This window comes from Scomber scombrus, chromosome 13, assembly GCF_963691925.1.
Source record: "Scomber scombrus chromosome 13, fScoSco1.1, whole genome shotgun sequence".
NCBI classification, from domain to species: domain Eukaryota; kingdom Metazoa; phylum Chordata; class Actinopteri; order Scombriformes; family Scombridae; genus Scomber; species Scomber scombrus.
The window spans coordinates 15726517-15752500 of record NC_084982.1 but is presented as its reverse complement, the minus strand read 5'-3'; the positions used below and the strand labels follow the sequence as shown (position 1 = coordinate 15752500).

Genomic DNA, 25984 nt, shown 5'->3' with positions numbered 1-25984 from the left:
TTTACTTTATTCACTTTTTAAAACAAACAGGTGGGGAGTTTCTTGGCTGTGATCAACCTGAGCATCATGGCTGTCGGTAGATGCAGTGTAGTTTCTTTCAGTAAGCTTTTAGCCAGGAAGTAACGTTGGTCAGGGACAATGGTGATTCAGTGCAGTCCAATCAAATATTTTTTTGTACATGAACCCGTAGTCATCAGCCAAGAAGAATGTTAGTGTCCCAATAAAAATGATCTTTTCTGAATCAGTTACTTACAAATACGTCTAACATGGAGCAGGTTAACAAGCACGAGAGGGAATTAAGACACAAACCTGCTCTGGACTAATTAAGATGTTACAGATACCAGCAAGAACTAACTCTCGAATCTCGAATCCACAAGTGACGTGTTAACAAGCTTGAGGCTGATCTACTGTGCACTACTGATATGTGAATATTATATGAACACCAGGAGGGAATGTAATAAAACTGTAAGTCTGTCCATCATGTTTTAATGAGTCCATTTCTGCACCGATGTTTTATTACTGACCATTTAACATGAAATAATTAGTGTTTGGCTCTATTTGTGCTCACAATCTTTGATTTTTAGGATACAGGAACTCGTTCAGATCAAATATCAACTTAACTCTGTGGGGAAAAGGTGACATGAGCACACACACACATCAGGAACACATTCCAACGATTTTATGATTTCATCCATATATTTTTTGTCATAAATTCACTTATTTTTATTGTTTTAACTTGTTGCCTCTCTTTTGCAATTATATTAAGTGGTTATGTGTGTGTTTCTGTTTCACTGCTTCACAACAAACTGTCCTTTGGGAACCAATAATGTTTGATTGAATGTATGTTTATTTATACTTCCAGACTTGCAGTTGTCATTTTATTACTGCCTGTGCTTTTTTATCCCATGCCTCTCTTCTTGTCTGTTATGAAACGGCTATGAAAAACCTAAATATTTGCCTTGTAGCTAATTCTTCAGTTCCCACATGGAGAAGACTGACTTCAATTAAATGTATTTTCTCAATCAGCGTCTTACTATGAGCAATGTGGTCTTACTAAGTGAACACATGAATTTTCTGCCACAGTTTTTTGGTTATTTCACGTAAGATATTTTTCATCTTTTGCTCTGTGGTCTTCTTACTGGTTTGAAATAGCCATTTCATTTATCTCCATGCACCAATCAGAGTTATAATTCTCTGATTAAAAAGGTGATAACAGATGTGAGGTTGTTTTTTTAGGTTGCCTGCTCTGCCAATCAAATCTGATCAAACTACACCCACACAGAGTTGATGACTATTCTTCTTGATAATACATGCAAATTGTTTATTTCTGAACTTTAACTTTGATTGCTGCACATTTAGTGATGAACATTAACGGTTACAGAGGAATACTTAAGATATATGTTCAACTCATAAATATGAAATGACCAGACTTTCTCCACTAAGCTGCAGAAGTCAGGCAGTACTTAAGTATCCTCTGCAGCCGTGCAGCAGAGATGTTGACATCAGGGATTTAATTCATGCCACTGCTTGTCACTCATTTTAGTTTGAACAGCCACTGCAGAGCCAAAGCTACACGGTGAAGCAGGATCATGTCTGATGAAAGAGTCTGACTGAACCTGATCCCTAAAGCTCACATGACTGCAGTTCAACATGTTAGTCTTCATTTTAAGGTCCAAATCTCTATTTTCAATGTGATTTCTAAACATGGTGGTTACATTTGATTATGTCTATGTAACAATAAACTATCTTCTTTAACCTTTTATTTGAATCCCACCCCTCCCTAATTAACATTTATAAGCAGTATATAAAAACTTTTTTTAGTGTTTATTACTGTATTTGGCCTCTTAACGTCTCTTATTAAACATCTGCAACTGGTGAATAAACAGATAATGAACGACTAATAGCAGCTGCAATTATATTAAATGATATATGATTACATACATAGACAAGCTCATGAAGGCGTGTTTAGCTAAGAGGTTCATTCTTGTCCTCGGAAATAGTAGCTGGACAAAAAGGTTTCTTAACTCAATGTCCACTTCCTGCACTAGATTGCTATAATTAAATACAATTGTGAATGATATCAATAAATATAACCAAACAAATATTTTGCATTCATATGAAAAATGAAGACAAATAAGAATGTGATAATATCCAATAATATGATTATGACTGTTTTGTACTATATCGTCAGTCATTCATATTTATTTAACCATTTATGGCTGTGTAACAGGAGTTATAGTTTTTGAAACAAACATTAATAACATGTAGAGTAAAATCTCCTGAAAAATGCTCAAAACTTTTTATACTGTATTATAAACTATATATTAACTGTTCATGTGTTGCTAATACATGTTAAGTAAGGGGGTCAAATTAAATAATCATATACTGAATAAACTCATTAAGAATGAGCATTTAATCTGCAATAATTCTTATGTTAATAATGTTAATGATCCTTTTATCTCTATCAGATAGCAGAATTTAGATAATTTGGAGTCACATACTGTAATGACAGGCATATAAAAGTTCCTAAATCTTTCCTTCAGTTTTGGAAAATAAACGTAAGCCACAACATATGATATCCTTTCCATGAACAGTTAAGCGTTATGGCCTCCTACAGTGCTGAAGAATAGTGACTCCATCTTGGACAATGAAGCCAAATCAGAGCTGAACAATGCCTTTGTGAGGAGCCAGTCTGGGTGCATTCAACATATCCGTCCATAGGCATCATTTTATAATAGGATCATAAAATGTGGATAAAGACTTTATAGTTCAAGTGGAGTGGTCATATCTCAATTATAGGTTTTCCCTTCATGTGTTCCTTTCTGTAATGATTACACTGCATGTTAATATTCATCCAGAGTCTTCGTCTTGGGATTTGGTAAAACTAGATAAAACTGTCACAGTTTCATTTGCACATCTTCTACTCACAGCACCTATCAGCACTTGTACAACAAGGTTGTATATTCAACATATAGTACAGTAAAATATGTCAAAACTGATCCAAACAGAATAAATATTATAAAACTACACAAAATAATTCTAAATGTTTGTTTTAAATATCCAATCAGTAACGTCTGACCATATAACAAGTACATTTACACAATGTATAATCTGTTAGATTAAATTGTTCAAGCAGGGTAATGTGCTTTTTAAGCCTGCATGTGTTTCATGTGATCATTACCAAAAAAATCGCATTAACACATGGTTTATTATACTACATATTAAAGCAAACCTTTAATAATACCAGCAAACATAATAACTTGTATGGGATTGTTGTCTAGTCTTTTTTTTAAATATGTGTGTTTATATTCATGTTAGCTTAATTAACAGGGACAATACTGATAGATTGTCACATATTCAAGTGTTAGTGAGAAGTAATAATAACAGTAAATAATAAGACAGAGGACATCTAGCTGAGGCTAATTTGCAGCTCCTGTTCCGGGTTACGCCTTTAAATTGAAGTTAAAGTAAGTAAGTTATAAAGTGATGCCACTTTCAGTTTTGTTGGAACACTTTTGTTAACAATTTGATGTTGAATAACATCTTAAAGTGGCTTAGTTGCACCTATAAATCACCAGATTAAAGGGTTGCATCAGAATAATGAAATAAACTAAACTGGATTTCAAAAAGGTACAACTTTTTTGCTGGTTATTGTGGAAAAAACCCTGCCAGCACACAACATATTTACTTGACTATGTCTGCTCTGTTGGTTTGTCTTTCATTTGACAACTTGTAAAAGAACAGAAAAAGCTCTTTCTGAATTTTAAAGCATTGACCTCTGTTATAATCATCTGTTACATTTCTCAGAATAACATTTGTCTGCTCTGATGAACCACTGAGGCAATTTACAAAAGGGGGCGCTGTTGAGGCAGATAACTGACAGTTCAAAAATCTCAATTAATGGCAGAGGTTGCTCTCTTCATTCTGAGATTTTCAGTGATCTCACATAAGACTGATGGGACAACAGTGTGACTGCTGGCAGGTAGTGATGTTACTCTCTGCATTACTCTCATTCAGACCAGCTGCTGCTCTGAAGACTTCATCACTTCTTTGTGATGATTAGTTTCATGCAGGCTGTTGCCTCAAGGTTTGAAAATCAAGGTATTTTTTTCCCCCCAGAAGGTCAACACTTTTAATCGTGGGAAATTGCAGGTGCAGGAAGTCAAGATGAATCACTACCGTATATCTTCAAGTCAGACACACAGACGCAGGGTGCTGAAGTGCTTTTGAGCAAGGCGACACTTCACAGTGAACTGCTGCAGTAGAGCAGTGATCAATAGTACATGACATTAAATGCAGGTGTTAGTATGTTGTAAGTATACAACCTGCCCTACAAATGCAATTATGTTCCGACTCTGTTGATAAGAAAAAAAAAGCCAATTTGTTTGTTCCAACTGGCCTGTTGTCAACTGTCCATTAAGGCCTGCAGTAATTGTTTAAACTCACAGTACATCCAGTGTGTCACATTTGTAACACACAACCACTGATACTCCTGCTAAAGGTAGTGTTTCTCTGTTAATGGGTCTCATCTCAGCCTACGGTGTCACTGAAAAGTCCTCAGAGGTAAATGTAACACGCAGAAACTGAAGCACAAAACAAATAGCCCACATCCCTCAGAGTGCATTAACAAATTAAAGCATTTCTGCAGCTTATTGTGATGGCAGAATTAAAATCAAAGGTAAGGAAAAGGTGAATATGTGAGATTTTCTGCAAACAACTTGATATACTATTACTATTCTATTCATGCAAAATTTTTGGATCTTTACCTATGAAAACTCTCACCTAATAATTTATTGACGGTAATAACTCAATAGTAAAAATATAGTGTTTGTTTTAATAAATTATGTTTCACAGTACTCTCACCTGTGCGCACCTTTGAAGCGCTCAGGTCTACATAGAGACAAATCTCTTATACTTTCGGTCAGTTTTTACACATTTGGCGGCAAAATTTCAGGGCTCGCACAGCAATGTTTCACAGTTGAGCATTGTTTTGTAAATTTTAAAACAGTGTCTATACATTTTCAAATTATTACTGTGATTTTTTAACAGGCCTGGCAAACTCCACTTCAACACCTCTGAAATGTTGCTTGGCTTTTTGTTATAGGTTATAGAAAACAACAAAAGCAGTGGTAGAGTATCAGAGCAATAAATTAGATTTAAAAAATGTTTTTCATTTTCAGCACAGCCAAAGTAATATTAAACAATATTCAACTTTGGACACATTTCATTTGCTGCTGGACGCTACATATTATCACTATCTGAACTGCGAAAGTAAAACATTAAGTACTCAAATCTCTCATTTAAATTTAACTCAACAAAGTGTTTTGAAATTAATAACTGGGTTTTTACTGTTGTACAACTTTGACAACAGTTCACAAGGCATTCACGCACACACACACTTAATCTCTCTACACATAAAACTTGCTTCTCTCATCACCCATATAACTGAGGGAGATTTAAACAAATTAATCTGAGATGAGGAAAATGTTATATTCTTTATTCTCACACAGTATTTGGGTCATATTAACAATAGCAGATCTTCTCAAGAGCATGCTTAAAAACACCCCATATGGAGCAAAAAACGGACACTTTCATTCAACAAAAGCTATTAAATATAATTTACAGGGGAGTGAAATCTTCCACCGAAGACAATGATCAAAACACAAGTTGAAAACTTGTCTTCCTTGATATGATATAGACAGTGAATTCAAACTCATGAGCTACAACTTCTCCATGGTCCCAAATTAACTTATGAAACTTTATATATACACAGAAATGTGCTACACAGACCAGCAATGTTAGAAACTATAGTCAGCATGTAAGAAGTTAACCAACAAAATAAAGAAAATACCCTATAGAAATGCAGCTCACTGTGTACTTTAACTAATGTAGGACTGACTGTATTGCACTAGTGATTTCTACTGTTTGAAAGGACTATAAAGTGTGTTACAACATATTCCTCGTGTCCTCCCTTTTGACATAGTCAAGTGTCTTGTCGTGGCACTTGCTTTTTTTGTTCTGGTGAGTTTTGACATGTTTTGCCAAGTGGTCACTCCTCATGAACCTCTTGCAGCAGTCCGGGCATACAAAGCGCTTCTCCCCCGTGTGAGTCCTCAGGTGTCTCTGCAGCTCGTCCGACCTGGTGAAACTCTTGCCACAGAACAGCCAGTTGCACACAAACGGCCGCTCTCCAGAGTGCCACCTCAGGTGCGCTTTGAGGTGAGAAGTTTTGCCATAAACTTTCCCGCATCCCGGTATGTGACAAATGTGTTGTTTCTTTTTGCCAGGCTCGTCGCTGGACGTGGAGGACTGGCAGTTCGGACACCTGCACCTCCTGCACCGCCGCGCAGTTGCGAGAGGAGACTTGGTGTGCAGCAGAGCCGCGATTTGCGTCTGATACTGCGCAAAGTCCGTATGTCCCAGAACCAAGCCTCTCTGCAGCTGGAAGCGATGCGGGCCAAGAGAGGAAGAGTGGCTTACATGGTTCCCCTGCTGGAGGCTCCACCACGGAATATCCTCTCCAGGGTTTGGGGACAACTGTCTCTGCTGCTGGTGCACAAGGCCGGAGGGTCCCGTAACAAAACTTGGCATTGCGGGCGGAATGGGAGTTGGGGCTGCGTAACTGACAGCGGGGACATAGGTGGGAGGGCAGGTGGACTGCAGAGACTGCATGGAGCAAGGTAACATCTTCACAGGGGAGAAGTCATAGGGGTACGAGGGGTCCGCCGGAGGGGTGAGGGGCAGTTCGTGGTGCGAGCTGAAGGAGCTCTGGATGTGCGCAGACAGCTGGGGCTTGGTAGATAGTCCGAAAGTGGAGTTGCTAGCCAGACTGCTCTGATGGTTGCCCTCGTTAGTCCACGGGTGAAATAAACGCGAAGGGGAGCTCAGAGTAGGGTCGTAAGGGACCTGGATGAAATCTGTGTGGTTTGATCCGTGGTGATGCCCGATCCGGTTACAAGTGGCCGCCAGGAGAGCCAGTGGAGAGTGCTTACAGTTCTCTGGAGAAGAGTTTGGAGTGCGATCCTGGAAAACCGGCAAAAACATTTTCTATATTACAACCATTAACTCGCCGAGCTGAAAGCATGCCTTACTTTTTTTTTTAATTATACAGCCAAATGACAGTTTGTCTAAATATTAGTTTGAATTCCTTATGTACTAAATCGATCCTGCAGAAGCCTGAATCGTGATGATAAAAAGTTGGCATCATTAACGCACGAAACAATTAGCGTTAGTAATTAAATTAGATGACACTGGGCCATCCTAGTAGCACGATTTAAATCTTTATTGTATGTATTAAACTCGTAATCCGTTCGTAAATCAACTCAGATGAGCAAGTTTACAAGTTATTCAAGTGGCGAAAGTGAAAAGAAACTTGCGCACCAACCTGGAGAAAAGCCTGGAGTGTTTCATTCCGCAGTACAGCCACTGCTGCCATGGTAAACGTCCTCCTCCCTCTCGATGAAAACAAATAAAAATAAAAAAGTACAATAATTTATATAAATGTGTGCATTCGCAGTTTAAAAAAATATCTTGTCGAGCAGGTCTTCACTCCTCAGTGCTTCCTCTCTCCGAGATATCCTTGGACTATCTGAAGAGTGAGGGATCACTTCTTAGAATTTGATAAGGACTTTGGTGGGCCGCCAGCCAGTCAGAAATAAGATTTATTACTTTGAAGTTTGCCGCTGCCCAATCATCAAAGAATAGCGGCTCTTTGAGAGAGGAAAGCAAATCCTTTGAATCCACAAAGCTCCTATGGTGTGTTTGTTGGTCTGGATAAAGGAGCTGATTATTAGGGGGGATGGGAAGGGAGGAGATAAAGGCGGGACAATTAATGAAGTAATCACTATGTGGGAAATGTATATACACAAATAATTGGATTTTCTTGATCAAAGACCCCCATGCCGCCTGGAGACCCCGGTATTGGATGCTGTAGTCATCTGATCCTCTTTTTGTAATTAAGGATTTGTAGCAGAACCCTGTGTGACAATGTGACATTGTTATCTCTGGAGATCTCCAAGAGCCCTGCCTGACTGTTTGATGGAGGAAAGAGACCAAATCAAGTGACTCAACACAAAGTTCTCATCTCTTAAGAATCTGCGTCTCTTTTACATTTCTAATTTGAATTAAATTTTCTTTGTTGTGCCTTTGAACTACAACACGGCATTAAACACTTAATTATGTCCTCTCTGAATAATTTAAATTTACCCCTCACTCATTTCAGTCATTTGTTTTATCAGAAGCAAGCTCCATATTTAGTTTTCTTTTCTTTGTCGAGCATCAGATTTACAGTCTGAAAAGCCTTATGAAAATCCCCAGCAGCTAATTAAAATTATTATAACATGTTACTTAACATGATACATGAGGGAAACCTCTGTTTTAAATCAGGTGACAAAAGCAGCACTTGAAATGGTGATGTCTTAATTATGTTTCCTTATAAAACTGTCAATCAGGAGAGGATGCTCACAGGATGTCATGCACGACAGCATCCAATAAAACAGGGGTATTATAATGTGAGGAAACGTTAACACAAACACATATTGTATCATATGTTGTCCTTTTTGGTCTCAGAACATTAAATGCAGTCAAAGTATGCAGCTTTCATGAGATAGTATCCAAACTTTTTTGTGGCAGAGCAGCTGACTTCAGCTGCAGAAATGGAAGTTGTAGTTTTTCTATATCAACTCTCTGATCTTTATCATGCTTCCCTGCAGAAACAATCACTGTCCTCTCAACTAGTTTGGAGCGGCAGATTTTGAATTAGATCTGTTCCTTTGAAGGGATTAATGTTCCCAGTCCTCTCCCACGGCTTTACACACAGTCATGAGGGAAAGGGGGAGTCCTGCTGGGCTGTACTGGAGCCATGTTAAACTACAAAAACTGGCTACAGGAGTGGTGTAGTCACACTGCTGACTGATAAAACACTGGTGGACTGGTGGAGATTAACCTTGTTTACATCGAGTTAAGGCAGTGGTTGGTGATGAAGCTTTTAATGGAGAGTTAAATATGAATATATGCAGAAAGGGAGGAAACAGGATGGTCACTGCTTTGAGCCGTATCTTAAATACAGTGTGAGCGTACTAGTGCAGTAACTCCTCTATGAGTTATACATTGGCGTGCCTGTTGGAAAATCATCTCACAATGATCTATAAATGACTCAAACGTTTGTGTGAAAAGAGATTTTTTTCATGATGGATAAATATTGATATCATTTTTAATGAGACGCCTTTTAGAGGTAAGGGTTAGGTTGTTTTAAAAAAAATTATAACTAATGTCTTTATTAATGGTCAATAAACTATATACTAATGCCTTATTATCTCTTATTAACTAATAACAAGAACAACTTTGTAACTTTGCCAGTGTTTTTACCCCTTTAGCTTGACACTGTCTTTTTAATGCATCATAACATGAAATGTTGTGCTAACTTCATTGTTAATTATTCATTAACTTACTTCAGACTTATTCAAAAGTGAAAGCTGAGTATTTATTGCTGTTTTGGCAACGTTTATTACCAACTTATTACCAAATAGAAAGGATACAGACCAACCAAATGTATTTTTCACAACCTCTCAACCCAAAAATGGCCTCTTACTGATAGAAAACATCCATAAATGAAATAAAGAGATTACTGACTACTAATAAAGCATTTATAAAGGGTTCATCCAAAAAGTGGCAACACAATATCTGACCCAGACTTTTTTGTACTTTATTGGTGCACATGTATTCACTTTGTGCATTTTGGTATTAAATGATTTTGACACAAACTCAGAACAGGTGAAAAGAGAATTTTAATAGGGCCGAGTGCTGTACATTCAGTTAACCAGCTGTTACAGACTGAATTACTGTCCAGCTCACTATGGAGTAAACATACATTTTTTACGGTCTTCTCCAAAAGTTTTTATTTTGTGTTTGTGCAGCAAAACGCTGTCAGTTAGTTTTTGCTTCAAGGTTTAAATGTCAGATAAATGTCAAATGTTGTAATCTGCTCTCTCATGTCAAATCAGACAACTGTTGAAGTGAAAGGAGGATCCACCCTAAAATAGAAATAAAATGTTTATAAGATCCTGAACAGAAGCAGTGATTTACGAACATTAAAATAGCAGATATTAATTCAGATTTAGGGTGGATTTTCACTTAAATCAGCTTTACATGTGAGCTGTCACACCATGCAAAGCGCATTTCAGCCATATATGATAACTGCATTAATTTTGCGAACCATCAGTGGTACCAAATTATTGATATCTTCCTTAGAGATACTTGGTTCGGCCCTAAAGTTCTTACATTTTAATGCATCTCAATGGGACTCCAGCTGAGGGATGGATTTGGCCAAGCAGCACTTTGATATAGTTTGTAAGAAATTCATGACTGTGTGCTTGACACAATGTCCAGTCCCTCAGGTAATTTACTTTCTCCAAACCTTTACCGTCTTATGGCCATGCCTCAAGTTTTACAGGGTCACCTCAGCAGTGGTATGGCTAAAGGAAATTTTTCTAGCGGCATTTGATTGGAAATTAACTTGTAGGAACCCCCACTGCAATAGTTTTCTGCCTGTGTACTCGTAGGTTTGAACAGGGAGTCAGTCTGCACCATCCGTGTATTTCATATTTTACCAAAGCATAAAGCAGAGTCGATCATACGGCTGAAATACTCGTGCAGACACGTATGAAGCTGCGTTTAAAGATTAGAAAACTACCTAAAAGGAAGATACAGACATGTGATGGTGACAGGAAAACTCTCACAGCTCTTGTATTTAAGGGAAAAGAAACCAAAGCTGTCATTTTTATAATCTTCTAACATAAGAGTCAAAGAAAGCAATGGTTAGTATCTAGTTTATATTGTCTAAATGGACAGAGCTTAAAACAAATCAACATTTAAAGCTTCAACAGGTGGCGGTCACTCTAATAAAGGTGACTTCTGGCAAATGATCTAATTCCTAAGTAAAGCTTCATTTTTTTATGTTACCAATAGTTTTAACAAAAAAGGTACAAATGACAGCTGAACAAATGAGGAATCCTTACTGTGAGTTGTCCAAAACAAGATTTTATTTTTATTTCTATTTAAATAATCCTTTTATTATCTTTTATTTATGATCATTTATTGAGCAAAAATGCCCAAAACTTGCTGGTTTCAGCTTCTAAAACATGAGGATTTGATGCTTTTTCTTTATCTTGCATGACAGTAAACTGAGTATCTTTGAGTTTTGGACGGTTGGTCGGACCACATAAGACACCTGTCTTTCATGATTTTCTTATATTTTATAGCCAAAACAGTTGAACTAATCAGCATATTAATTGATAATGAAAATAATGGTAAGTTGAAGCCATAACTGAGATAAAAACATATCAGAGAATCAGCACATGGCAATTACAATCATGCATTTATGGTGGATAAAATATATTTTCCCACCATCATTTTTGCAGTGGTTGTGAACAAGAAAATCAAAACTCAGTAGTTTAGATACATTTATTTGACTCATACAAAACAGCAGTTTGCCATAAATAAATAAAAATATACAATAGATATCATATATGTTGTTGAGAGGCAGTTTGTTTTGGTTGAAGACAGGCTGAGTTCAAAGTTGAAGAAGGCAATCTGCAGAGGGGAGAGGGAAAGACTACATTGACATGCCCATTATGAAACACACTCATAATACTTTTCACTATCAGTTCTCATCATTGAATCTGAATGATGAGCAGCTTATTTTTTCAACTCTGAATGAATGTGAGGCAGTTGAGCTGCATGTGATCTTGGCATTTTGAGTGAACTGACAGTGCGCACTGGATATGACAGTCAGGGGGCGATGCCACAACACGAACCCTTTTTAACTTTCCATATTCTCTGGACAGTTGGAGAGAAAACAGGTTCCACATCTGTCTCATACGAGAGATATCAGAGACTTGGGGTGGGAGTGGGGGTGGAGGTTCATGTGTGAGAGTGAGAGTGAGTGTGTGGGAGAGAGGGAGAGGCAGAGGGGGGAGTGGGAGAGGCGCTTGAGGCTACTGGGTACTTGAGCCGCTATAATGGTGTCTCGTATGAGAAAACATCTGTGAATTTCCTCAGTGATCTACAACAAAGTATAACTCAGAGCAGTCACTCAGCAGACCTTTGAAGTTTCTGTCTGACAGAAAGCTGCCATTGTTCGCAGCCCCCAACACACAGAAACTCCAACTTTGGTCTCACTAATTTTCCCTGCAATGCGATACAACTCTTTTTTTCTCTCTTCCAAGCCTATGAAGCAGGGGATCGCTGCATATTCAAGAGCAAAGAGCAAAGCCTTGGCAATGTGCGGGTTGGCCTGGGGTCACATAAGGCGGGACAGGTCATTCTACCTTCTCTCAGCCCACCCTGGATGTGATAATCCAGCCTTAAAGAGGGAAAATCTCCCCCTCCATGATGATGTACATGGTTACAGCCTGCAGTGCTCTCCCATACAATAAAAAGACATCAGCTTACATTCTCATCCTGTGATGCTATGGACAAAAGATTGTCACATATTTGTATTTTGCTAGCTTTTAAAATGACAAAATCGTCCATCTTTAAACTCTTTTTCACTTCAGTGACTACTTTCTAGGCATCACTGCTCCAGATAGAATAAGCAAGAGACATAATACATGCTTTCTGCAGCTCTTGGCTCATACTACTGTATCGCAGCTTGCAATGACATAATTGTGGGACACCTATCAACACATTTTCATCCACGTACGCTTCAACGTTATGCAATTAATTGTTAGTTCTCAGTTCCTTCAAAACACGACGACAAAAGGAAACACAGGAGACTCCAAATATTAGCAAAAAGATGGCTTCTTACTTAAAACATATGTGTGATGGAATTAGTCTGCTTAGGTTTGTAATTTTCTTTAAATATTAAAACAAAGTTCCACATTGTAATCTAAATAATCTATGTAAGTGATTTGGTATATTCAAATTAAAATGCTCAGAAGTCTTTCAGGGTTTCAATGAAAATGTTAAGAAAGTGAGCAAGTGGTGGAAAATTTCCAACAGCTCTCCTCTGTTGACAAGGGGAACACGTGAAGAATTAAAGTGTAGTTATATTCTGCAATATGACAGCGAGGGTCTGTAACTACATAACTAAGATAAATGCCGGAGCTGTTGGGCAGATTTTAAAACAAGTTTGGCCGGATACTATCATATTTTGACCTCAATCAAAAGGTTGATGTTCCTCCTGGCAGTGGCAAAAAGACAAGCTTTCCGTTATGCATCCCAAACTGAAACAAGGCCGTGGTAATTCTCATACTGTTACCCGTCCAGCGTTTATTCAACGGCAGCTGGTCCCACCATCTGGGAAAGCAGTGCCCGGGCAAAACAAAACAGGTTACACCTTTGGCCATGCCAAGTCTGCTAGTGCCCCCTCAGTCTACAAACTGAGAGAGGCTAATCACAATTTCACGCTCTGATTTGTCAAATCCCATTCCAGCACCGGAGGCACCAAGAAAAACTTTTAAGTCAATAAATGTCATGGCGTACAGGATAACATATTGTTTCTATTGTTCTATGTAAGCCTTTTTCTAGTGCTATCCTTCTTTATACAGGGAAGCAAATGAATGGTTCTCTCTCTTTTGCAAATGAAAAAAAACAAAAAACATGCGATCACCGCCCAGATTAGCGAGAACAAACTCTTAACTCCTCATGCATGCATTTTATATTCATGCAAATGTTAACAACAAAACAGTGCAGAGAACACCCTCAACAAACTGCAGGTGTGAGGAAGCTGAAACAAAAGCCACAGTAACCCTAATGGCATCCCTTGTCATTAAGAGACCTTTGATGTATGTACTCAACAGCCTCTTTTATCTCCTTCTTCCTCTATGCCTCTTACTCTCTCTGTCTCTCCACCCGGCTCGACCAGTTTCTTTATTAATGCCGTCTTTAGGGAATGTTCTTCTGCTCAGAGCCCTCCACACACATCTGACATCTGGTTGACGCTTGCGTATTCTTTGGCACCAATCATTAGCCAGCAAAGAGCATCACAATGCTAAGTTTGTAGCTATTCTAGGCATGTTTGTCCCTTGTCCGATCTGCATTCACATTAAGTTTGTGGGAACAAAAAGTATCCTTAAAGAAGATCTGCCGTTAATCTACACTTATAGAAAACTGTGGTATGCAATCATAATATAGTCTGATATATTATAGCGTGCTGAAAATCAGACATCTGGATATCAAAAGCACGTAAACTGCATTAAAACAGTATTTGAAAAGGCTGCACATGAAATACTGGTATTCAAACTCTCCCTTTGAACTCAAAGGATATAGAAACAGGACAATGTTGGCCTAATCGTGTTCTCTCTTTGAAGTGAGACATCACTATTAGGTGAAAAGGTAAGTATGCTTCTTTAGAAAATAAAAGCTTTTCATCATTTGTTAAGGCTGCAGCTCGAGCGATTTCCATAAAGGTGGTTTAAAACTTTGGATAACAGTGTTTGGGTCTGCCTCGGATACTGCTGTAATGAAAGTGTAGCATATGAAGCAAATAGCTAAAATGGCAAGAACAACACCAGCAGTAACGTTAGCCACATTAAAGGAGTCCTCTCTTGCGCGCCAGATGTTGTCAGATTTAATGAGGAAAAACAAGAGGGAGCTGGATTTACGAAGACGTATTAAAGAAAACACAGGTGTCGGGCCTCAAATGGTCTCTTGTCGCTTGGCGTCCGACCTGCAAGACAACAAGTTGTCCAAGCAAACACAGAAGCCTCAGTTCATCAGGTCAGAGCATCTTTCACCAGAGTGACGACAGTATTTCATAACATTTGCCTTTTGCAACACATAATCAGCTAACCAAGGCAATTACGCACACACCTCCGCTCACCTCCTCTCATATGCTAAAGCAGGCAATCAGCCAGGGAGTTAATTTGGCAGAGAAAAACAGGGAAAGAAACACCCACTCTGGCACCATTTGTCACCACAGTCCAACCTTGTTATTCAAACTAGTGAGCCTATTTGAAATTCCTCTCCATGGTAAAACAGGGCCAAAATAATCAAGGGAGCATGATCACACTTAATTGATTCAGTGTACTTTTAAGATGCACTACAGGGTGCTGGGGTGACCTATTTCAGACTGCTCTTCAGAGGAACCAACTATCCCAGCAAGGGAGTAATGCACAACGAGGATTTTAATTATTGCAGGATCTGTGGCTACGACCGGAGGTAAAATGCTTCTGAACTAACTGTGACACCACATTATAACACTGCCAGTGGTCTGGGGTATTACTCTTTGATTTTTTTTTTGTAGAGTTAAATATGACAATAAAATGAAAAGACGGACTTTATAATGGATGCAGTTTAATTACACAAGTTAATTTCATAAAAGAAACAGCTGATTTCTACTTTCTCATTTTTCTAGAAAAACATAGCCAAAAAACATAACAAAAAAGAAACCAAAACCACAAACATCCGCAAGAGTCACTGACATAAAAATGGCATAAATAGAGCTCGTTTTAAAATGTCTTCACATGAGGGATACTTATGTGTGTTACATCCTTTCAGGAGACGTGTAACATTTCAAATAATTTGGATTTCTACCACTTCAAGCATTGTGGCTGCTCAAAATAACAAACAGCATGGTTATGGTTGGAAAATGACTGGGTTAAAACCACAGTGTTGTCACATGATAAAACCATCTATCATCTTAAATTTTACTTGCACCATGTTTTAGTTACATAAAACTTAAAGCAGAGGCTTCCAAAGAAATGCCTTTACATTTCTTTTACATGATAAAAAAGAAGAAATGGATAAGCAGTGGTGTTTGGGCGATGATAGGTCAGCCCTCAGTCTCAACCTAAGTTTGACCTCCAACAAAACTGAGCTCTGGGATTTGATGATCACTTTGGACTTCTTTTAACCCACCAGGACTCCCTTGAACCTGAACCTGAACCTGAACCTGAACCTGAACCTGAACCTGAACCTAAGTGAAGCTGGTCTCGCTATCTAGGCAGAGCTCTAATGTTTTCCCCGCTGAATATAAGGAGGATGAGATCCTCAGTCCTACCACCCTACTCTTCCTATTAAGATCAAAATCTCCTCTCAGGCCCTCGGGTGTCAACAAAGGGAGATGCAGTAAATGATATGCAAATTGAAAAGAAAAAAAAAAAGCTCTACAAATCAACTCGCCAGCCCTGCATTTCCGACACTTCAAATCTTAAAAGAAAATTCTTGTATTTAGGGTGAAATTCAAAGTGAGGTCTAGCTCTGCTTCTGTGAGGCTATGTGTGGTGATTCCAGCACTCAGACAGCACAAAGCCTCTCTGACTACTGGCAGCTCGCTGTGGGAGAAGTCATACGGAGAGTTTTGAGTTTCAGAAGGATTTGTCTTAGACAACAGACATAACGCTTAGAAATAGGTAGATGTTTCAATGTCAGGTGAACACCACTGAGTTTAAAAACACACTGCCTGCAAGAGAAGGGGCTCCTTTGTGTTAATGTAGAGTAAAAGTAGTGAAATAATAATAGGTCAGTCAATGGACAGAAAATAATCATTGACAGTTTTAACAAGCAAGTAGTTTGTTAGGTTTTTAGTCATTTATCGAGATAAAAATACCAAATATTTGCGAGATGAAGCTTTAAAAATACAGGGTTATGCTTGCTTTTATTTGGTTTATATAATTTTTAATATTATGCAATTTATGATAAACAGTTTGAAGGCATCACTATAATTTCAGGTATTTGCCATTTTAAACATTTCAGGGAGTTAGTAAATGTAGTAATAAATATCGTTAATTGATGCTCCAGCGTAGAGCTTACACACCTGTTATAATGATATTAAACCTCTGACTGGATGCTCCGTATTCATGTCTTTCGTTGTGACTTTGCAAAATGTTTTTATTTTTATTAATGAGACCTCCCCTCCCAGTCATCACATGATGCTGTATTCTTTGTGTTATGTGTATTCATTTATTTATTGATGTAACATCTGTACCTTTTAACAGCAGTTTGTAAGCAGACTACTAATTTATTATTCTTATGGAGTGCAAGATTTCAAAATCTGGAAAAGCATCCAGAAAGATTACAGACACCATAAAATATCACATTATATATATATAAATATATAACAACGTAACATTTTGCCAAATATGGAGGCACAATTGATCTGAAATGAGAAACCGTCATGATTTATGACTGAAAATGGCACAGTGCTTATAGAAAACGGTTGGATTAACAGCTGAGGGCATCGCCTGTACAAGTTGCCTATTCTGTGCCACTGATACTTGCTGTACGTAGCACTGCACATCCAACACTGAGCATGTTCTTTGGAGTGTCTGTCTACATGTCTGGTGTATCTGTCTTACCGGTTGACATGGTTGTAAGGCTCAGCTCTGACTGACGAGAGGCCCACTAGAAAGGGTGGGAGGGGGGTGCCGCCTCGTACTCTTCCTCAGGGATTGACTCCGCAGTTGACAGTAATTTGTAGTACTCATCTTCTCCATCCAGCACTTTGATTTGACTGTGATGTGAAAGAGGACGAGAAAGTGGTGAGAGGCTGGAGGAGAGTTTCTGGGATACAGAACAGTATTACAGAGTTTTCTTGATGTGAGAAACTAGACATTTTAGAATAAAAACAACATTTGCAGATACAACAGCGAGGCGTTCAGGCGTTTTTCTTAAGCATACTGATCTGAACCAGGGTGTCATTTATAGTACAAATACAAGTCAGACCTTCAACAATTAAATTAGCATGCTGACAAAGCCTTAATATGTAACCCCCCCCCCCCCCTCTCTAATGACGCAGAGCAACTGCTCATAAAAAGCCTGTTATTTTCGGCTCTCCATTTACATTATAAGAAAACAACTCCATTTCTGGATTCTCCTATTCCACAAAGGGCCTGCTCTGTTTAGAGTTGCTGTAAGTAGGAAAGCAGTTATTTACCCAAGTTTTCTCGGCTTCCTCTTGCTCCCCTGGTAATCTAGAGTTCTCTGAGGAAAGGGCCAAGAGCACACAGTCAAAAGATGAGCAGAGAGTCATTAATTTTTAATTCAAAGTGATTTTGTGTTGAATGCGAGCAGATGCTGATAATATCAGAAGTCACAGCATAATTTTTTCTGATCAAAGGGCTCAAGTGAGTCTGATGAAGCATGCATCTTGCTCAGCTTTGATAAACCACATCAATTATTCACCGTGAAGGCAGACATCCTGACATGAAAGCAACAGATAAAGAGCATAAGCACATGTTCAAGACAAGAGGCAGAGAAGCGTGGGGGTGGGGCTCCAGGGTCTGGCACAGGTAGGTTTAATTGTATTATCATGTGGAACCAAAGTCAGACAAAGGCCTTTATCGGCACTTTGAACTCACATTTAGCTGGTTGTAGTACAGGCTGTCTTCAGGGCTGTTGAGCAGTTTGGGCTGCTGGCCCCGGCGGCGAGGAGTTCTCTGCTGCAGCTTCATCACTGGACCTGCAACAGAGGAAAATGGAGGCAGTGATCCAAACCAAGCAAAAACAACAAGAAGCATCACCATGATGTAGACGGTGATGACAGCAGCAGTGAACACATTCTGCCCCTGACTTCTGCACCCTTATGTACCACAGTGGCAGAAACGCATTTTAAATGTGCTTAGGTAACATTACGCAATTCCATATGGGAGCTCACTCAATAACAGCTTAACATTACATAAACCCACACATATAAACCACATCTAATTATATCTCTTAGAACAGGTGCACAGCAGCACATGGTTAAATTCACCAGATAGTTACAATGGTAGCAGGCAGAGATCACTTTGCGGTTTGTGGGTAATCAAGTATTTTCACTACATGTAATCAAAACAGAAAATAGAGTGACTCCTGTATGGATGGATTTACACACAAGCTCACGATCATTCAGGATAAGCTCATGTAAGTTTAGCAAAAATATACTGTAAGCGTAATTGTCAATGAAACTAACTGTATGGAGACACTGATAGTTATCTATGATTCATATAATATGTAAAATACAGTAAAAACAGACTACATACAGGTTCCCATAAAATGTAATTACATATGTAACTGAAACTAAAAGGAAGAGTTCAACACTTATCTTGCCAAGAGTTTGGTTAGGAGATTGATAGCATTCTTAGGTCTGTCCATTAAATATGATGCCAGAGCCGGGAAATGGTTAGCTTAGCATAAAGATGAGAAACACTGACAAACAGCTAACCTGGGGCTGTCCAAAGTTGTCCAAAGGTTACAAAGTTAACAGTACCTCTAAAGCTCACTAATTATCACATTATATCTTGTTTGTTTAATCTGAGCAAATTATGAAAATGATTTGCATTTAGTGACACGCTGATGATTGTAGCTGGTTGAAAAGAGGTCTTAGATATTCAGACAAAATATTACCCAGTTTTCAACGAGATATCCACGTTGAAATCCCAGTTTGTACTCACTGTGAAATGTCAAACTATTCCATTAAGAGTCAGTTCAATTAAATCACAAACTTTATTTTTCAGGACACCCTGGTAGCCTATTGGTTGGTTGGGACGCATAACAAATAACCATAGCATCTGCGGTTTGATTCCAACTGTGGACCTTTGTTGCATATCACAATCGTCTCTCTACCCGTTTCCTGTCTCTCAACACATTCAACTGTCACATAAAGGAACAAATTAGAAAAAGGTTAATGAGGTTACATGACATCTACATCTACAACCTTTTTCTGCCACTCTAATACAAACGATCTGGGTGAAGTGAAGGCCATTAGCTGGCCCATACAGAGTACATTTGCACCGTTCAAACTTCAACAAGGACCTGATATTGTACAGTGACTCAGCAGATCTATGGGGCTATAGATGTTGATTTTCACCTTTGTGCTTCCTACTGAGGCCAATGATACAAATGTCAGATGTGGTGAATCTATTAAACAGATGAAGAAGTCGTTTGCACATTCAAATTACCACAGACTGAATGACTTTGTCTCTGCTTTCTTCTACGGCTACTTCTCTTTCAGCAGACGGCCGAATCTTTGACAGCATAGTCATTTTTTCCCTGATTGTTCAAAACTGAACTGAACAATGAATTATTATTATATCATTGCACCACAGAAAGTGATATGTTATTGACGACTTACTAAAGATAACGAGCTATGTGATAATCTGATTATTCAAACGTAAAACAATTATGAAGTCTCTGTTCAATCCTCTACTACAGCACACTCTGGGTTTCAAAATTCATAAGATACAAAAGTGTGTTTTAAAGCCAAGAGACTTTTACAAGGAAGCATCTATATTTAATATCAGATAACGTTTCATCTTCTTTGCCGACGTTTCGGGTGAGACAGGACATTTCTTCATCATGTCTTGCTACCTCGGCTTCTCTACCTTGACTAAAGCTGCATTTGCTTTTTCCATCTTAACACTACTTTGTACTCACTTTGAACAGACCTCATCACATCTCAATCCTATACATCAAAGAGCACACATGCACGCACACACACCCCTCAACCCCACATCTTTCCTCGGCTTTCTTGATCTTATTCAAACCGGCACAGGTTTACTAAAGTCACAGTTTGTAAATGCCCAGAAAGTCAGTTCCTGTCGGTCAACTTTTACCGTGAATCTTATCTGTTTCTGCCTCAGAGGTGCTAACCGTCCACTGTGCGATTCCTTGTTATCCTTGAGTATTTAAGGATACTTGGATAGATCTTATGTACTGCAAAAACACAGCTGTGTTTAAACAACTTGCTTGGTTTTGCTGCATGAGAAGCACTTATGTATGAATATTATGAGCTAAACTGTAGGATATGTTGCTGTTTAGCTTTGTGAAACCTGAAAGAGTTACTGTATCTGCATGACATGCTGTCATTATAGTAACAGATAGAAATAAATTAGCACAGATGCTTACACCTTAAATTCCACTAACACAATGTAGGACATTGTTCTGCTAATGATGCTGAAATGGGTTTGAAAAGCAAATTTCTTATTCCCCTGAAATTGCATCAAAGCACCCAATCACAAATTATGAATCCTGATGGCCTTGAACAAAATTGAATCATTTTGTAGAAACAGACTGCGTCATCTGTTAATGTTTTGTTTGTCTTAAAAAAAGCAACATATGAAAAAGTGACGTACTGACTCTTAACTGCAATGAGCATGATTCCCTCCAATTCCTTGTGCTGTAGATCCTCCACCGCAGCTAAAAGATCAGATCTGTTGTATACGATCAAGATTTTATTAAATTGCATTTGAAAGGTTCCAATTTTCAAATTGGATGTGCTGCACTGTAAACCCTAATTTATATAATGAACTGTGTCTTAACAGGCTGTAGCAACTGAAAGTTAAAGCTAGCAGCCGTTGATTTAATTGGCTCTGACGACAACTATTGCCTTTAAATTTACTCAGCTGTAGTAAATGTTAATTGTGTGAATTGGCTGAACAGTATCAAAGAAATATTTGCTACTGCTGCCTAGTTTCAGTTTCAGACAGGTGAATCAGATTGTCCCATCAGTCTGTCATCATGTAAACATGAGGCAGATAGCAGCTACAGTGCAGAGCTGTTGGTATTAAGCTTTGTTTATGCCTCTGCAGATGAGGCTTAGCCAGGAGGAGTACAAACAAAATATTCTGGTAAGAATCATGAAATCAGCGAGTGACACCAGAACAATTTCATAGCCAAACATGGCTGTACACTCCTGTTACACAGCTTCTCAGTGCTGAGGAGGAATTGTTGTGCTTACGGCTAATAAACATAAAAAAAGAGATGGAGATGCTGGCTATCTCGTTCCATGAATGTAAGGCCAGAGCCTACACACTTATCATAAATAAGGCACATTGGTGTAGAGCAGGACACTGTTGAGCATTAACTTTAAGGCGTTAGGGGTCGGCTGTCTGATGTAATTTACCATCAACTTTGATGGTATCATTGATCGATGTCAAGTATCCCACTAATATTATATATTATATATACTAATAGTTTGGTCCGGAGTGAAATATCTCAACAACTATTGGTTGGTTTGCTGTTCGTGTTCTCCAGAGGATGAATCTGAACTTTTTATTTAGTGACATTTTACATTTTTTTAACTTCCATAGTTTAGTATATGATCAATACCAAAAACATTTGAATGCTAACATGGTAAACATTATACCTTCTAAACATCAACATGTTATCATTGTGAGCATATCAGCATGCCAATGTAACTGTAAACTCTTGTTTTTATATAGAAAAGCAGACAAGTTTTCTTCTCTCTGACTTACTGGTTTAAAAAAAAAAAAAAAAGAACCCCAGTAGGTCCTTAACATCAGTCAGCAGCTTTATTTCATCTGATTCTGTTCATGAAGAAAACAACATGGCAGGCACAATTATTTGTGTTTAAATCTATAAACACCACAAATACAGATACACAAATCCTGTGGTTTAGTCTATAAAAAGTAATTGCCATTTATTTAAATTGCAATATTGGTTAGGGAAATCATGATTAGATATTTTCCTAAACGTGTTCAGCCTTGAACTGTTAGTTGGCTCTTCCTCCTGCTGGATCGACCGCTGCAGATCAGGACTCCAAAACACGGCACACCGGGGTTCAACATCACCGTTTATCCATCCTGACCTGCAGCGATTAGAGCGTGTAGCAGATCAGAGGATGGGTCAGGCTTCCCATCTATGTGCCTCTGTTTGGGAAATCACTGCCATTTGATCCAGGCCAGCCCCTGAGGAATGCTGCTCCTGCAGATATATTACAGGCAGGGAAGCTGCCAAACTGGCTTCTGGCATGAGAGCCTTGCTTGGACACGGCAGGCAGAGCTGGGAAGGGGTCAGACAGTGGCTCACACAGGGGGTTTGCTAAATGATCGTGGGTAACGTCTGCTGTTTGGGGTGGGGAGGAATAATGGTCGACTGGGAATACAGCAGGCAGTGCGGTTCATACAATATTGATTTCTCCCTATCAACAGAAAGCCAAGCAGAGTTTGCTCTTCTTGGTGAAAGACTTACATATTGTACATGTTTGCTTCTTGAGATAAAAAAAAGGCTTGAATTCTTTTTGAGATAGGTATTTCTTTCATTTTCAAAGAGCAGCAGATGACTCGTATTACATCTCTAAATACCACTTTGAAATCCCTTGAAAATCTGAATGCGCCTCAGAAACAACATAAAAGAGCTGCTAAAAGCGATTTTTAGTGGAATAAATTAGAGATGTATCGATTTACTTCCTAAATCACATACTGCAATCACCTGACTTCTCCCAGACCACAGTGAACCACTTGGGCTTTGTTTATTCAGATGGAGGGAGCTGAGGCACCAAAAGGCATGGATTATAAGGAAAAATCATCAGCAGGGGCCTTTGATGTCTAAATGAGGCATGTGCAACCCAGACCCCTCTCTTTACCTAACAACCGCCTTGTCGCACACACACGCACACATACACATATAAAACCAGACACATGCATACAAACGTGCACGTACACACACACACATGCACACAAATACAGACATTATTCTTCGGTTGCAAAGACCCCAAACAGATATCTGAAGTTGAAGAGGATTTCCAGAACTTTTCAGGACTCCTGAGATTTATTACCATCCTCATCATTTCAGACATCATAGTTAAATAGTAACTCATGTGCTCTCCATTATAAGACAAACAGATAATGCTGGAAAAAAAGAGTAGTTCCTGAATCTGTTTTCAATAATGCAAGCAGAGGATGTTTTTACTTACAACCAATTTTTCACACTAAAATCAATCATTTCCCCTGACAGCAGATTTGGAACTTTGACTCCTAAAGAAATGTTTGCGTGGAGGAAAAAAATATCTGAACTCTGTGGAAGTCAATCATCTGTCAGAGACATAATACGCGTTATGTATAACTGTGATCCAGCAGGATGAGTAAAAAGTAAGTAGAGAGGAGGGATCCATGAATGACAAGAAAACCAGGCCAAAAATAGATTAAATATGCTAATGGAGGGCATTAAGCTTTTCCCTCCTGATTGGTAGTATGCTGGTACTTCTATTAAATATGGTTAATTTAAATACATTAAACTGCATTTTGTCAACAACAATAACAAACTAAGAAGTTTTGCTGCTTGGGAAAAACTTTGTTAAACTACATCAAATGACTCAATCCACATGTGCACATTACAGAGAACTTGGAGCATCATATTGCACCTTGATTTTATGTGTCTGGAGAGATTATTCTGTTGGAATTGTGATGATGAGTAGTTTGGAAGTACATCCTGTTAACTACTCCCACTGACATTAAGAGGATTACGTAGGTAGCGTCAGACAGAGGCAACTCCTTCCGTTAAGTTGAGTCTTTCCTATCCCTTCCAAATCTCTGCTGCCGCTACGCCGAGCCTGTAATTTGCCTAAAACTGAAGGCATCCGGTTGAGACACAGCAATATGTGGAGACAGACAGATAAATCAAAAGGCTGAGAGACAGCGAGAGGGAGGGAGAGTATTTGTCTAGAGAACATGGAGAGGGTGGATCATTTGTCTGGCAGATGCATGTTGATATGGTGATGCTGCTGCTGCTGTGGTGGTGGTGGTGGTGGTGGTGGTGGTGGTGGTGGTGGTGGTGGTGGTGGTGGTGATGATGATGATGGTGGTGGAGGCTTGTGGAGCAGCACCTGGTAGTTGCAAACCTTGTGGGAGGACATGTGGGAAGACATTTAAGAGCTGAGGGAGGGAGCGAGCGGAGAGGAAAGTGTGATGTACTGGTGAGTGTGGGTTTGACCTCAGTGTGGGTAAAAACTGCGTCCACATTTCCAGCTACAGCTCTCCCAGCTGTAGCTATAAAGCGTAAAGAGAGAGAGAGGCTCAGGGCGACAAACAAAATCAATTCTTATTGACTGTACCATGTTATGCACTGAGGGGATGTAACTATAACCAATAAGTCAACATTAACTTCAACTATTCTCCGCAACCTTTTCATTTTTCTCTTTCTTCTCCTCGCCTCATCCCTTCAAACGACCAGGTTAACTATCTTCCGAGGCGCAGAGGTAATTGGTCTCTGTGTTGTGGCTCCACTTTATCACTGTCTCTCTCTTGACATGTATGTTTACCACAACTATAATCTTCAAAAAGCCTGTTAACATAAGTAGCTCAGCTTTCATAAACCACAAAGTCAGCTCTGACTGATCCTCGGCACCATCCTGTTTACCACGCTGAGGAGCATAAGCAGCACTCTGATCATATCTGCTGCATGCGAGCAAAGTCTTTCTTTCTGCAACACGCCTCTGTGACTCATTTCCAAACATGTTGTATTAATATTCAGGCTTGGGAGACAGGTGACGAGAGGTGACATCGTCTTCAGTGTGTAGCTTACATGACTACACTGTGTATATGTAACTTTTTCCCTGACAAAACATGGGAAATCAAAGGTTGCCGCTGCCGACATTTGAGAGCGCCTGGAGTACAAAGTGCTTTAATGTTCTGTTCCCACCATAAAATGCAGCACTGCGGGTATTTGGCTAAAGAGTGAGAATAGTCGCCTGGCCTGGTGTCAGATATACAGTGAAACAGACATCTCCCCATATCATCTCTCTAACTGGTCTGCTTTGTTTCATACATGAAAGAGAAACTGAGCTAAGCGAGTCATTTGTAACACTAAGCTTAGTTAAATCACTTAGAAAAGACCCAACGTCCGTCAAACACATTAAGAGGTTCCAGGTCACGCCCCAGTGTTTTGGCATTAATGGGAGCAGGGTGTAGCAAGTGTGCATGTGTCTGGAGGGGTGGGGTAATTTGATTTCCATGGCTAATTTTCTGTTTTTCTCCACTGGTGTCCTGAAACACTCCAGGGCGAGCTCCAGCCCGAGAGAACCGATGCGATCACCAGAGGCGACAGCAGGATGAGACACAGGAAGGAGCCCGGTCTCCAAACATCTGGCAGGGCAAGGCTTCCATGACTCGCTCAACCTCGGGATGAAAAAAAAAAAGGCCCTCAGATCTGCAGGGATCAAAGTGTGCCCTGGGTGCCTGAGCCACCGTGGCCTCCCTCAACATATTCAAATGGGGTTTCCTGAAAGCAGTCGGAGCCACAAGCAGAACATAAACGAGGCAAGAAAAGA

At 39.2% G+C, this 25984-nt stretch overlaps 2 protein-coding genes across 2 annotated transcripts in view; both read right to left on the bottom strand.

Moving 5' to 3' along the window:
- Positions 1 to 5946: 5946 nt before the first annotated feature.
- sp5a (Sp5 transcription factor a) lies at positions 5947 to 7459 on the bottom strand. Its single transcript, XM_062432078.1, has 2 exons — positions 7385 to 7459; positions 5947 to 7023 (listed from the first exon to the last, which is right to left on the bottom strand). Exons 1-2 carry the CDS (start codon positions 7433 to 7435, stop codon positions 5947 to 5949), a joined length of 1128 nt encoding a protein of 375 aa, XP_062288062.1. The 5' UTR covers positions 7436 to 7459.
- A 3991-nt stretch (positions 7460 to 11450) lies between these two features.
- myo3b (myosin IIIB) overlaps positions 11451 to 25984 on the bottom strand; it is a 59412-nt gene continuing 44878 nt past the window's right edge. The window contains exons 34-37 of the mRNA XM_062431575.1: positions 18300 to 18400; positions 17876 to 17922; positions 17298 to 17452; positions 11451 to 11589 (exon numbers count right to left, since the gene is read on the bottom strand). Coding sequence (XP_062287559.1) covers positions 17344 to 17452; positions 17876 to 17922; positions 18300 to 18400 — 257 coding nt within the window. The 3' untranslated portion in view covers positions 11451 to 11589; positions 17298 to 17343. The remainder of the gene's footprint in view (positions 11590 to 17297; positions 17453 to 17875; positions 17923 to 18299; positions 18401 to 25984) is intronic.

Coding starts and splice junctions, on each gene's coding strand:
- sp5a (XM_062432078.1), bottom strand. CDS start 7,435: ATGGCAGCAGTGGCTGTACTGCGGAATGAAACACTCCAGGCTTTTCTC. Junction 7,024..7,384: donor CACTCCAGGCTTTTCTCCAG/GTTGGTGCGCAA, acceptor CCGGTTTTCCAG/GATCGCACTCCAAACTCTTC.